General features: G+C 52.6%; 1 protein-coding gene across 1 annotated transcript in view; it reads left to right on the forward strand.

The window, feature by feature from the left end:
• The first annotated feature begins 355 nt into the window (after positions 1-355).
• PANX1 (pannexin 1) overlaps positions 356-11,519 on the forward strand; it is a 23,061-nt gene continuing 11,897 nt past the window's right edge. Inside the window, exons 1-2 of the mRNA XM_008060625.1 lie at positions 356-464; positions 1,058-1,197. Of these exons, the coding sequence (XP_008058816.1) occupies positions 356-464; positions 1,058-1,197 (249 nt within the window). The remainder of the gene's footprint in view (positions 465-1,057; positions 1,198-11,519) is intronic.

Genomic DNA, 11,519 nt, shown 5'->3' on the forward strand with positions numbered 1-11,519 from the left:
TGTGAGTCACCCAGCCAGGAGAGGCAGGTTTACTTAAGATCCCTCTCAGAGGCCGGGCGTTAGCACTCTTCCTCGCTGTGGGGGAAGTGGAAGAGCCAGCCGCTGCGGGCCTAGCAGCTGGCCCGTCCCGCGACTCGCACACTCCTGTGTGTGCCCGATGGGGGCAGGGAGGGGGCTGGCCCAGACTGCCGCGGAGGCTCGGCACCAGCCCCTCTGCCCCCTGCGGGGGAGGCTGGGAGGACATGGCTTCCACCCGAGCCCCACCGTCCTCCCGGCCCAGTGACCCACTGTCAGTTCTCCGTGCATGTTGGATGTCTGAGTGAGAATCTTCCGTGCGGAAGGTGTTACAGCTGCGATGGCAGTATCTGCAGGGGCTGCGGCCTTCCATGTGCAGAGGAGCAAGTCCAGTCCCGGAGTCCTCTTCCGGAAGGGCACGTTCACTGCAGAGCCCTGGCGGGACCCAGGTCTCCCAGGCCCCTCTGGCCGCCTCCTGTCGGGGAGTCTGGGCGTGCGTTGGCCTCTCACTTGTGAACCCCGAGGGCTGCAGCTAGGGCCTGTTTCTTCCTTTTCCTTAGGAAGGTGAAAAGCGGCTGACTTGCCCTCCCATGGCCCCTTCCCAAGTGTTCCTTCTGCCTTCTCTTCCCCAGGCTGGAAGTTCTCTGTCTTTTTGCTCTAAAAGAACTCCTTTTTCACCCGCCTTTGCGTCGAGGCTCCTCCCTGACCCCCACATAGCCTCTCCCTTCTCTCAGTGCTTCCCCTAACTGAACTGGGTCGAGCCGCTATTCCTCACACACTGTGGCCTCTGACTCTTTTTCTGCCCCCCCCCTTAATGGGGTCTTCACTTCTTTCAAGGATTTTCCCCAAACTGAGCCCAAGCTGCTTTCAGGACCAGAGTTGGCCCCCAAAAATGTCTGATATTCACTTTTAATATGAACTTGGGCGTTTGTTTTTAGTTCTATGTCCCCACCTCCCCAACCTAGGTGGCACGTAAAAATGTGAGGGGAGGGTCCAGGCAACTGCGTTTACATTCATGCGCAACCTCTGCTTTGCTTCTCAGGTACGCAGATAAGCTGTTTCTCGCCAAGCTCCTTCTCCTGGCGCCAGGCTGCCTTTGTGGATTCGTACTGCTGGGCAGCCGTCCAGCAGAAGGACTCCCTGCAGAGCGATTCTGGAAGCCTGCCCCTGTGGCTGCACAAGGTAACGGGCAACATCGCCACATCCAGCTTGTGGCTTCATAGACGTGGAAAGCAAGGCCCAGAGAGGCTGTGCCCATCTGTGGCCGCACGGACGTGTGTAGCCGGCCAGGGCTGTATCCCAGGTCGTACAACCGTAGCACTTCGAAGTCAGAGGGAACCTCAGAGATAAAGTGGGAGAGCACCTTCACTGCGCCGACGGGGACACAGGTGCCCTCTGGCACTTCGCTCTGTGACAGCAGGCCCCTCCTGCGTCTTAGACTCTTACATCGGCAAAGCCCAGCAGGACGTCTGGCCCACGGTCAGCTCTCAGTGGGCGCTGGATGTCTGAGTGAGCACGGCTGGACAGCAGCAGGGCGAGGACTCACGCGTCACTCCTTGGCTGGCACCTTCTCCGCCACACTCAGTTTCCCTTGGCAAAAGTAAGAACCAACAGAGAGTTTGGTTGTTTCCAGCTGAGGTGACAGTGGAGCTGAGGATGACTCCTTCCGGGGTGCTGGTTGCAGTCTGGCTTTTGGAACAGGTTCCTTTGCTTTGTGATTGGTCCAGCCACTGTGAGGCAGGGGAGACACCACCCAAGAGACAGTGGCATCCAGGCCCTGTGTTGCACAGAAGAGGTTCCGGCAGGCGCACTGCTGTCCAGGAGGGTGCGGGTGGGGTGGGGAGGCAGTGAGGAATGCAGGTGGGAGCTGGCACGTTTGTGCAGAACCTTCTCTTAGCTGTGAGGTGACTGCCTTCGGTCTCGTGCTTGTGAAAGTGGGACTTTGGTTTAGCCTGTCGTTAACGTCAACCACTGGTTCTTTGGTCCATCCTGAAAACAAGTAGAATGTTTGTACGTCTTCTGGTATTCTCGTCTGCAGAAGAAAGTACCAAATTTTGGCTTCAGAAACCAAGGACTGAAAAGTGTTTGACTGTGCCCTCCTTTGGCCTGCTGCTGGACACACAGTCAGCAAGCTTCTTTTTAACAAGATGAATTTCAATGCGCCGTGATTCAGGCCATTTTCCTTTGGGTCTGTTTGCAGTTGCTGCTGGAACTATTTGGGAGTTTGGGCGCTGGCTCCCTGCACAGTCAGGAATCCATGGGTGATCTTGACTCCCCTGAAACTTAACTGCTGATAGCCTACAGCCGACAGGAAGCCTTACCAATAACCTATACAATCAACATGGGCTTTCTAACCGCATATGTTGTATACCGTCTTATAATAAAGTAAGCTTGAGAAAAGAAAGTCTTACAAAGAAAATCATGAGGAAGACCAATTATGTTTATTGTTCACTAAGTAGAAGCCGACTGTCGTGAAGGTCTTTGTTCTTGTTGAGTAGCTGGAGGAGAAGCGGGGGAGGAGGAGGGGGCAGACAATAACTTGTTGTCTCAGATGGTGGAGACAACTCAGAATGGCCTGTGCTATTCGAGCCCCTGTGGTTCAAGGTCAGTGGGAGTGATGCCCCATGGCTGTGACTCCTTTCCTCGCTCAGGCCGGGCTTTCTGATGTTCGGCCCAAGCCTATGGGGGTCCTCGCCAGCTTTGCGTGGTTTAGTGGCCGGGGCAACAAACGGTAGGAGCTGCCCTGCGAATGGGCACAGTTGCCGAAGGGAAACACCTTTGGAAATCTAGATTCATAACGTGTGGTTTAAGTCTGTTTGTGATCATGTGCTCATGGAAATGGAGCATTGCAGTGAGTCACTGGGCTGGCATGGATGGGTCCGCAGAAGAATGTATAACCTGGGATTGTCTAATGAACGAGATGGCAGGGATGTTGGTGATTATGAAGCTTCTGGAACAAGCAAAAGACTCACAAAGATTTTTATCCAGATGCATTTTACATGTAAGGGTGGGAGACATTTGAGGGATCCAGCCCAAAAGTCACAGGACCAGTGCTGACCATACCTGTAGGCTAGAACTCAGGTCTCCAGACTCCTGCCCACTGCCCTTCTGGTCAAGGAAGGGGGAATCTGGGAGCATGTGGGTAGCCAAGCCTCAGGCTGCCTGGTGTTAGTGAATCATTACAAGCCCTCTTTCTTGAAGTGGAAGACTGCTCATTTGAATGGAAGTCTGACTAACATCTGAGCAGAGTTCGTGCCAGACTCACAGGGTTGGGACAGAAGTCAGGACCTTCCAGGTTGGAATGATCACAGCCCTGATCACAGCCCTGGTATTTGGTTGGGACCCTAAGAGGCCGTTCTTTGGGGATAAGGGGTGAGCCAGAATTAAACCAACTCTCATAGAGGCTAGAGTCCCTGTTTGAATTGTTGCAATACCTACTGAATAAAGGAGAGCAGGGCTGCCGGTGTCTCTGGGCCACCTGCCTGCCAGAAGTGAATGCAAATCATTTCTGGAGGAAGCAACATCATTCTTTTCTCATTTTCAACTTGTATGGATGCATAATAGTTTTACATATTTGTGGCATATGTGTGGTATTTTGGTACAAGCAGATAAGGTGTAAGATCACATCAGGATAGTTAGGAGATCCATCACCTTGGACACGGCACTTTGTGTGGGTAGGCAGCATTCCGATCCCGCTCTTCTAGCTACGCCGACACACACAGGAAATGATTAACTGCAGGGACTCAGTGGTGCTGCTGGACACTAGCTCTCGTTCCTCTGATCTAGTGGTGCATGGGCGCCCCCGCCCAGGCCCTCTGCACTCCTTCCTCCCCACTGCCCTTTGCAGCGACCATCGCCCTGTACCATAGATCAGGATCTCTAAGCTCTCACGTGGGAGTGAGGTCGTGCGATGTGTTTTTCTCATGATGCCGTCCAGTTCCGTCCAGGCTGTTGCCAGTGACAGGACTTCGTTCTTTCTGACGGCTGAGCAGTGACTCCGTTTTGTGAACGCGCCGCGTCTTTCTTATCCATTTGCCTGCCGATGGGCACTTAGGTTGATTCCGTGTCTGTGCTCTTGTAAATAGTGCTGTGATAAACATGGGAGCGCAGATATCAATTGCGTGTACCGATCTCCTTTCTTTTGGATATTTACCCAGCAGTGGGATTGCTGGATCATGTCGTAGTTCTATTCTGAGGTTTTTTTGAGTTGGAGCCACCACAGCCTCAACCTGCGGGGCTCAGGCAGTCCTTCTTCCTCAACCTTCCAAGTAGCTGGAACCACAGGCACGCACCACCATGCCTGGCTAATTTTTCGATTTATTGTAGAGACGACGTCTCGCCAAGTTGCCCAGGTGGGTCTTGAACCCCTGGGTTCAGGCAATCCTCTCGCCTCCGCCTCCCAAAGTGCTGGGATGTCAGGCTGAGCCACCACGCCCAACTGATTTTGAGATTTTTGAGGAACCTTCATACTGGTTTCCATAGTGGCTTTGTGGGGGAACCAAGGTGGCCACCACGGAGCTGCAGATTGCTGCTGCCCCCAGCAAGGCAGAAAGTAGGGACCCCACGATGATCAGCGGAAATATCTGAGCACTTTTGGATGGCGAAACACCCTGCCCCAGCCAAGGTCTCTTGGAACACATGGGAACGAGGAAGTGAAGGTGGACGCCGTGATCCGAGCGCCCTGTCCCCCACTGTGTGCCAGGCTAGTCCAAGAACTGAGTCCCTGCCCAGAGGACAGATGTGGGTGAGTGAGCCAAAGAAGCTTTGGGATGGCTCACCCCTCCCAGCAGTGCGGGGTTGTCGTCCTATGCAGGAGGATCCCTAGGCAGGGTGCAGCAGAGGGCAGCTGCACCAAGCAGAACGGGAGAAAGACCCACACTGGGCCAGCCACCAGGAACGTGGGTTCCTAGTGGGCTGGTGGGCACAGGCGGGAGGGCCACCTGCAGAAGGAAGCAGCTGACAGTCACTTCCAGTGGCTGGCGACTGTCTCCCCAGCCAGGTCAGGAAGAAGCCCCTCCCAGCCCTGTATTCCCTGCAGGGCGGAACCCACCCCTCCTCCGCGGCAGAGAACTTGCTCTGTTTCAAGAGCAGCATGTGGACCTGAACAGGAACCCAAGGACTCTCTCCTCGAAGTCTCCTGGGCTGCAGGCTGCAGACGGCAGTGAGAGTCACTCCCCCATCCCCCCCACCTCCCCCCACCCAGCGGAGTGCGCCAAGGGGCTGAAGGATGGTCCCAGTATGTGAGTGCGGGTCAGCATGTATGTGCAGTGCCAGAAACCTGCCAGCAGGGGAACAAGGAACAAATGTGAATATGCCACCCCGCTGCATCCCACTGAGTGACACATGAAGCCACAGAAGGACTCCAGAACAGAAGGAAGCTTAAGAGCGTCAAAGTGTCAAGAGACAAATTGCAGAGAGCAAAGAGAGGCCTGTCACAGGGAAGAGACATCAGTGAAAAAGCACAGGCCACCCTCAGAGTCCTGAAGAGACGGCGCCTGAAAAAGCAACTGTTAGAGTATAAGCAAGCCGCCTGCCAAGAGGACAGCTGCAGAAGTCAGAGAGTGGATGGCAAAAATGAATGAGAACCCAGAGAAACTGGAAGTGAAACCCCTGAAGCCATAGGGGACATAAAAGCAGAGCCAGCCAATTGCAAAAAGCCTATTCTGAAGTAACGGAAATGAAAAGCTTCATTCTGGAAATTGTGAACACACAGTGGCTGCACTCATCTACATTCCCACCAAGTTCCCCTCTCTTCACATTCTCGCCAGTGTCTGTTATTTTTTGTCTTTTTTTCTAAGCCATTTTGCTATTTATTTATCTTTAATTTTAGATTCAGGGGTGCACGTGTGTGCTCAATACATGGACATAAGAGCCATTTCAACTAGGGTGAGATAATATCTCGTTGTGGTTTTGATTTGCATCTCTCTGATGATTAGTGATCAGCATTTTAAAAATATGTCTGTTGGCCATTTATGTGTTGTCTTTTGTGAAGTGTCTACTCAGATCTTTTGCCCATTTTTTTAATCAAAATTTTTTTGTGAGTGAATTGAGTTCCTTTGCTATTGAGTTATTTGCATTCCTGATTAATAGTCCCTGGTCAGATGGATAGTTTGCAAATATCCTCTCCCATTCTGTGGGTTGTATCTTCACTTTGTCAACTGTGCAGGAGCTGTGCAGGAGCTGTTTCACTTGGCAGGATTCCATTTGTCCATGTTGTCTGTGCTTCTGAGGTCTTACTTGAGAAATCTTTGCACAAACTAGTGTCCTGGAATGTTTTCCCAGTGTTTTCTTCTATAGTCTTGGGTCTCATGTTGAAGTGTATAATCAACTTCGATTTTATTCTTGTATATAGCAGGAAATAGGGGTCTAGTTTTATTCTTTTACATAGGGATGTCCAGTTTTCTGAGCATCATTTATTGAAGAGACTGTCTTTTTCTAGTGTATAGTTTTGGTGCCTTTTAGTTGACTATAAATGCATAAACTTATTTCTGGGTTCTCTATTCTGTTTCACTGATCTGTGTTTTGTTTTGTTTTGTTTTGTTTTTGCCAGTAGCATGCTGTGTTAGTTACCATAACTTCAAAGTATAATTTGAAGTCAGCTGATGTGATGTCTCCAGCTTTGTTCTTTTTTGCTCAGAATTGCTCTGGTTATTCAGGGGCTTTTTGGTTTCATACAAATTTTAGAATTTGCTTTTCTGTTTCTGTGAAGGATGTTATCGGGATTTTGATAGAGATTGCATTGAATCTATGGATCACTGGGTAGTATGGACATTGTACAATATCGATTTTTTTTTTTTTGAGTTGGAGTCTCACTCTGTCGCCCAGACCGGAGTGCGGTGGCCGCGCCCGGCCACTGCAGCCTCGACCCGCTGGGCTCCGGTGATCCTTCCGCCTCAGCCTTCCGAGTCGCCAGAATTACAGGCATGCGCTACCACGCCCGGCTGATTTTTTGATTGATTGTAGAGAGGAGGTCTCGCTGCCCAGGTGGATCTCGAACCCGCGGGCTCAGGCAGTCCTTTCACCTCAGCCTCCCAAGGCGCGGGATTACAGGCTGAGCCACCGAGCCTGGCATGTATTTGATTTTAAATGGTGGACTTTAAATTTTTATTTTTTTATTTTATTTTATTATTATTATTATTTTTTGTGTTGGAGTCTCACTCTTCGCCCAGACTGGAGTACAGTGGCCGTTCCCGGCCACTGCAGCCTCGACCTGCTGGGCTCTGGCGATCCTGCCACCTCAGCCTTCCAAGTAGCCGGAATTACAGGCGCACGCTACCACGCCCGGCTAATTTTTTAATTTATTGTAGAGATGAGGTCTCGCTGCCCAGGCGGGTCTCAAACCCGCGGGCTCAGGCAGTCCACTCACCTCAGCCTCCCAAAGGCGCGGGATTACAGGCTGAGCCACTGAGCCCGGCTTCTATTTATTTTTATAGTTCCCAAAGTTCCTCTTATATTGATTTCTAGTTTGATTCCACTGTGATCAGAAAAGATACGAGATATGATTTCAATTATTTTGAATTGTTTAGACTTGTTTTGTGGCCTGACATGTGACCTTTCCTTGAGAATGAGTGTTCCGTGTGCCGAGGGAAGGAATATGTATCTGAAGCTGTTGGATATGATGCTCTGTAAATGCCTGTTAGGTCTATTTGGTCTGTAATAGGTGCAGATTAAGTCCAACATTTCTTAGTTAATTTTCTGTCTCGATGATCTCCCCAGTGCTGAAAGTGGGGTGTTGAAGTTCCCAACGAATATTGCCTCAGGGTCTGTTCTCTTTAGGTCTAATAATATTTGCTATATATCTGCGTGCTCCAGTGTTGGGTGAATATATATTTACAATTGTTATGTCCCCCTGCTGAATTGACCCCGTTAATCATTATATAACATTCTCCTTCTTCTAATTTTACAGTTTTTGTCTTGAAATCTGTTTTATCTGAAATAAGGACAGCATTTCCTGCTCTTTTTTTGGTTTCCATTTGTGTGGAATGTACTTTGCATCCCTTCCTTCTGTGTGTGTGTGTGTGTGTCGTTACAGGTGAAGTGGGTTTCTTGCAGGCAGCAGGTGGTTGGGTCTCTTTTTGTGCCCATTCGGCCACTCTGCATCTTTTGAGTGGAGAATTTAGACTGTTTACATCGAGCGTTGTTATTGATGGGTAAGAAATTGCAGCTGCCATCTTGTTTTTGTTTTATTTATTGTCCTTTTGTTTTCTTCTTGACTTCCTCTGTATATAAGTGATTTTCTCTGGTAGTATTTTTTGATTTCTTGCTATTTATTTTTTGTCTACCTAGTATAGGCTTTTGCTTTGTTCTTACCATGAGGCTTGCAAATAACATCTTATACCCAGTATTTGGTTTTATTTATGTATTATTTTTTGAGTCAGGGCCTCACTCTGTCACCCATGCTGGCGTGTAGTGGCAGCCCACAGCAGCCTTGACCTCCTGGGCTCAGGCAATCCTTCCACCTTAGCCTCCTGAGTAGCTGGGACTGCAAGCACACGCTATCACGCTTGGCTAATTTTTTAATCAAGATTTCACTGTGTTGTCCAGGCTGGTCCCAAACCCCACTTTTTGACTTTTTGTTGCTTCTATTTATACTTTTTAATATTGTCTATCTCTTAGCAAATGGCTGTAGTTACTATTTTTTATAGGTTTTTCTTTAAATCTTCATACTACATGTGTGGGTTGTTTTTTAAGCACAGTCATTTTGTGTAGGGAAGAGTCTTGCTATGTTGCCTGGGCTAATGTCAAACTACTGGGCTCAAGCAGTCCTCCCGCCTCAGCCTCCCAAAGTACTTGTGTTACAGGCGTGAGCCACCACGCCCAGCCTCAAGACAGCTCTTTCTAATCTCCTGCCCAGAAGTCACACATCTAGTGCCTTACTTAGTTTATTGGGTGAGGCCATGTTTTCCTGAATGTTTCTGATGCTTGTGGACATTCATTGGTGTCTGAGGACTGAAGCGTTAGGTGTTTAACTCAGTGTTTGCTGCAGGGGCTTGTTTGTACCTGTCCTTCCTCAGATGGCTTTCCAAAAACTCAGAGTGTCCAGTGCTGGTACCTAAGCCTGTGGTCCCTACGGCCCTTGCAGCACTTGAGGCGCCCTAAGCCAGGACCACTCTCTTGCGGCCTGCTGCATGCACAGCCTGGCGGACTTGGCGATGGTGAGCGAGAACTCCCTGGTTCCCAGGCAAAGCTCTTGCTCTCTGCTCACTTTCCCCCAAGCAGGAGTCTGTCTCTGCCCTGGGATGGCTGGAGCTCAGGCAGAGGTGGCACTGGCGTTCCCGTGGCCCCCACAGATGGCACCACGCTGTGTCGCACCCAAAACCTGTGGCCTCCCAGACCAGTGCAGTGCTCGGCTCACCTGGTGCCCGCGTTGCCACCGCCTGGCACTGCTGACGTTTACTCAGGGCCAAAGGCTTTTCCCGTCAGCGGGGGGGCCCCTGCCAGGACTGGCCAGCCCACCTGGCAGTGGATTCTCTCTGGCCCAGGGTGGGTCTAGAGATGCCAGCCACGAGCAGAGGCCTGGAAGTGGGGCTTCCGGAGTCTGCCTGGCGCTTTATTGACAGTGGCTGAGCCGCTACCTAGATGGCACGATCGTGTTTCCTGTGCTCGCCTCTGTCTTTCCGGTGCAGAAGGGCTGTCCCGTCCTGCTCTGCCTGGAGTCAGGGGAAGGGTGGTGCAGGAGCGCCTGCGGCGGCCCCAGCGGGTGTCATGCAGGGTCACCCAGCCACGGGTGGTGTCGTGCTGGGCACACCCCGAGCCCCCTCCCCGACCAGTGCAGCCCCAGGACTTGCCTGGGGACTGCGGTCGGTGTGGCCAGACTGCCCCTTGGATTCACTGGAGGCTGCAGGCCACATGGCCGGCCAGGCGGAGCCACCGGCACTCTGTCCTTCCCTCTGGGGAGGCTCCCTGCCGGCCGGGCTGGTCCGAATGCCTCCTCCGGGCCGAGTCAGTTCTGCTGCGAAGGGCGGCACTGAGTTCCGGCACTGAGCCCCCTGCCCCCTCCTGGTGCACGGGGTTCTCTTGTCCCTCTGCGGGGTGGGGGCGGCTGCGCGGGCAGTTCCCACACGCTTCAGCGCCTCTTTCTGTGTCACTGGGTCAGAGCCAGGCACTGTGACTGCTCACGGATGGGTTTTTCCGGTTCTTACCGCGGCGCTTGTGTGTGCGGATGGCCGTTTGGTGTTCCTGCGTGGAGGGCCTCGCCGGAGTGTTGTTTCTTCCGTCTGGCTCCGCTGCTCCACTTACGTGTTCTCAGATCCTTGCTCTGGCTTTTCGCTGGGAAACAACCAGGTGTACAAGAGGAAAATCAGAAATGAAACCAGATCACAGGAGGTCCTGATAGCAGATTGGTGACATTTAAGTAATCACTGATATGGTCAAACTTATGCTTTGATGGAGAATTGCCCAGAACGCGGGAAACTACGTAAGAGCATCACACAGAAACCCTCAAGCAGAAAGCAGCGAGCAGCTGGTGTGTGTTGAGGGCATCGCGTGGGCCACAGTGTGTGCTCAGGGTCTCGAGGGCATCGTGTGTGCCACCGTGCGTGCTCGGGGTCAGAGAACAGATGGCCAGTCCCTTCCTCAGGGTCTCCCTGCTCAGGGGAAGACGTGTGGAAGAGGAGCCTGCGAGGCAATGACCAGAGAGGCAGATGTGGAAGTGAAATGTGGGTCTCATGGCTGAGGGACGTCTGCTTGGACAGCAGGTTGTCTTCCGCGCCGCTGCAGGGAAGCCAGGGCTGTCTGTGGAGCGGGCCTCCGTGGGCTTCAGGAAGCCGCGAGTGGGACCCAGGACGCGCTGAGTGGCGACATGGCGGCCAGGTGGCCGTGGGTGGGGCGTGAGTGGGATGCGGGGAATGGCGGCCCCCGGAACTGGCACCCAAGACCCATTTCTTTTTCTTTTCAGAAAACCTCTCTCCCGGTAACCCGAAAAGAGAGTCGCAAGCTGGGGGGCCGCTGGAAGCTCGCAGCGCAGGGGGGCGAGTGTTGTGACGGTGCTTTGGGCACCCCAAAATGCTGATGGAAGTGGGAAGGTGGAGGCGAGGCTGAGCTGCAGGGCCCAGAAGGTGCAAACCAAGAGTGCCGGGAGGCAGAGGCGGCTTCAAAAGCTGCGTAGATGTGCAGGCAGGATGCTGGGGACAGCGGGCGCCCTTGCAGGCGCCCACGCAGGCCGGGCTCAGAGGTCCCGCGAGCTCAGCCTCAGGGCGCTGTGCAGGGAGGAGCCGCCCAGAAGGGAGAGTGAGGGTTCCGGCCAGGAGCAGAAGGGAAGAGGAGAAGGCAGGAAACAAGCAGAAGGCAACACGGGTGTCCTGCTGCCGATAACAAAAAAGGACACTGGAGGTGCTGTCAAGGGCCCAGACCGGAGTCAGCAGGCTTTTCTGCAGGGGCCAGATCGTGGAGTTCTTGTCACTGCAGGTCACACGGGCACTGTCACAGCCGCTCAGGTCTGCAGAGATAGACATGTGGGCTGTGGCCCAGTCTGGCTCTGGGGCAGCATTTGCCCCCCCCCCCCC

Source organism: Carlito syrichta, unplaced genomic scaffold (genome assembly GCF_000164805.1).
Source record: "Carlito syrichta isolate Samal-C Ts95f unplaced genomic scaffold, Tarsius_syrichta-2.0.1 Scaffold304678, whole genome shotgun sequence".
Lineage (NCBI taxonomy): Eukaryota > Metazoa > Chordata > Mammalia > Primates > Tarsiidae > Carlito > Carlito syrichta.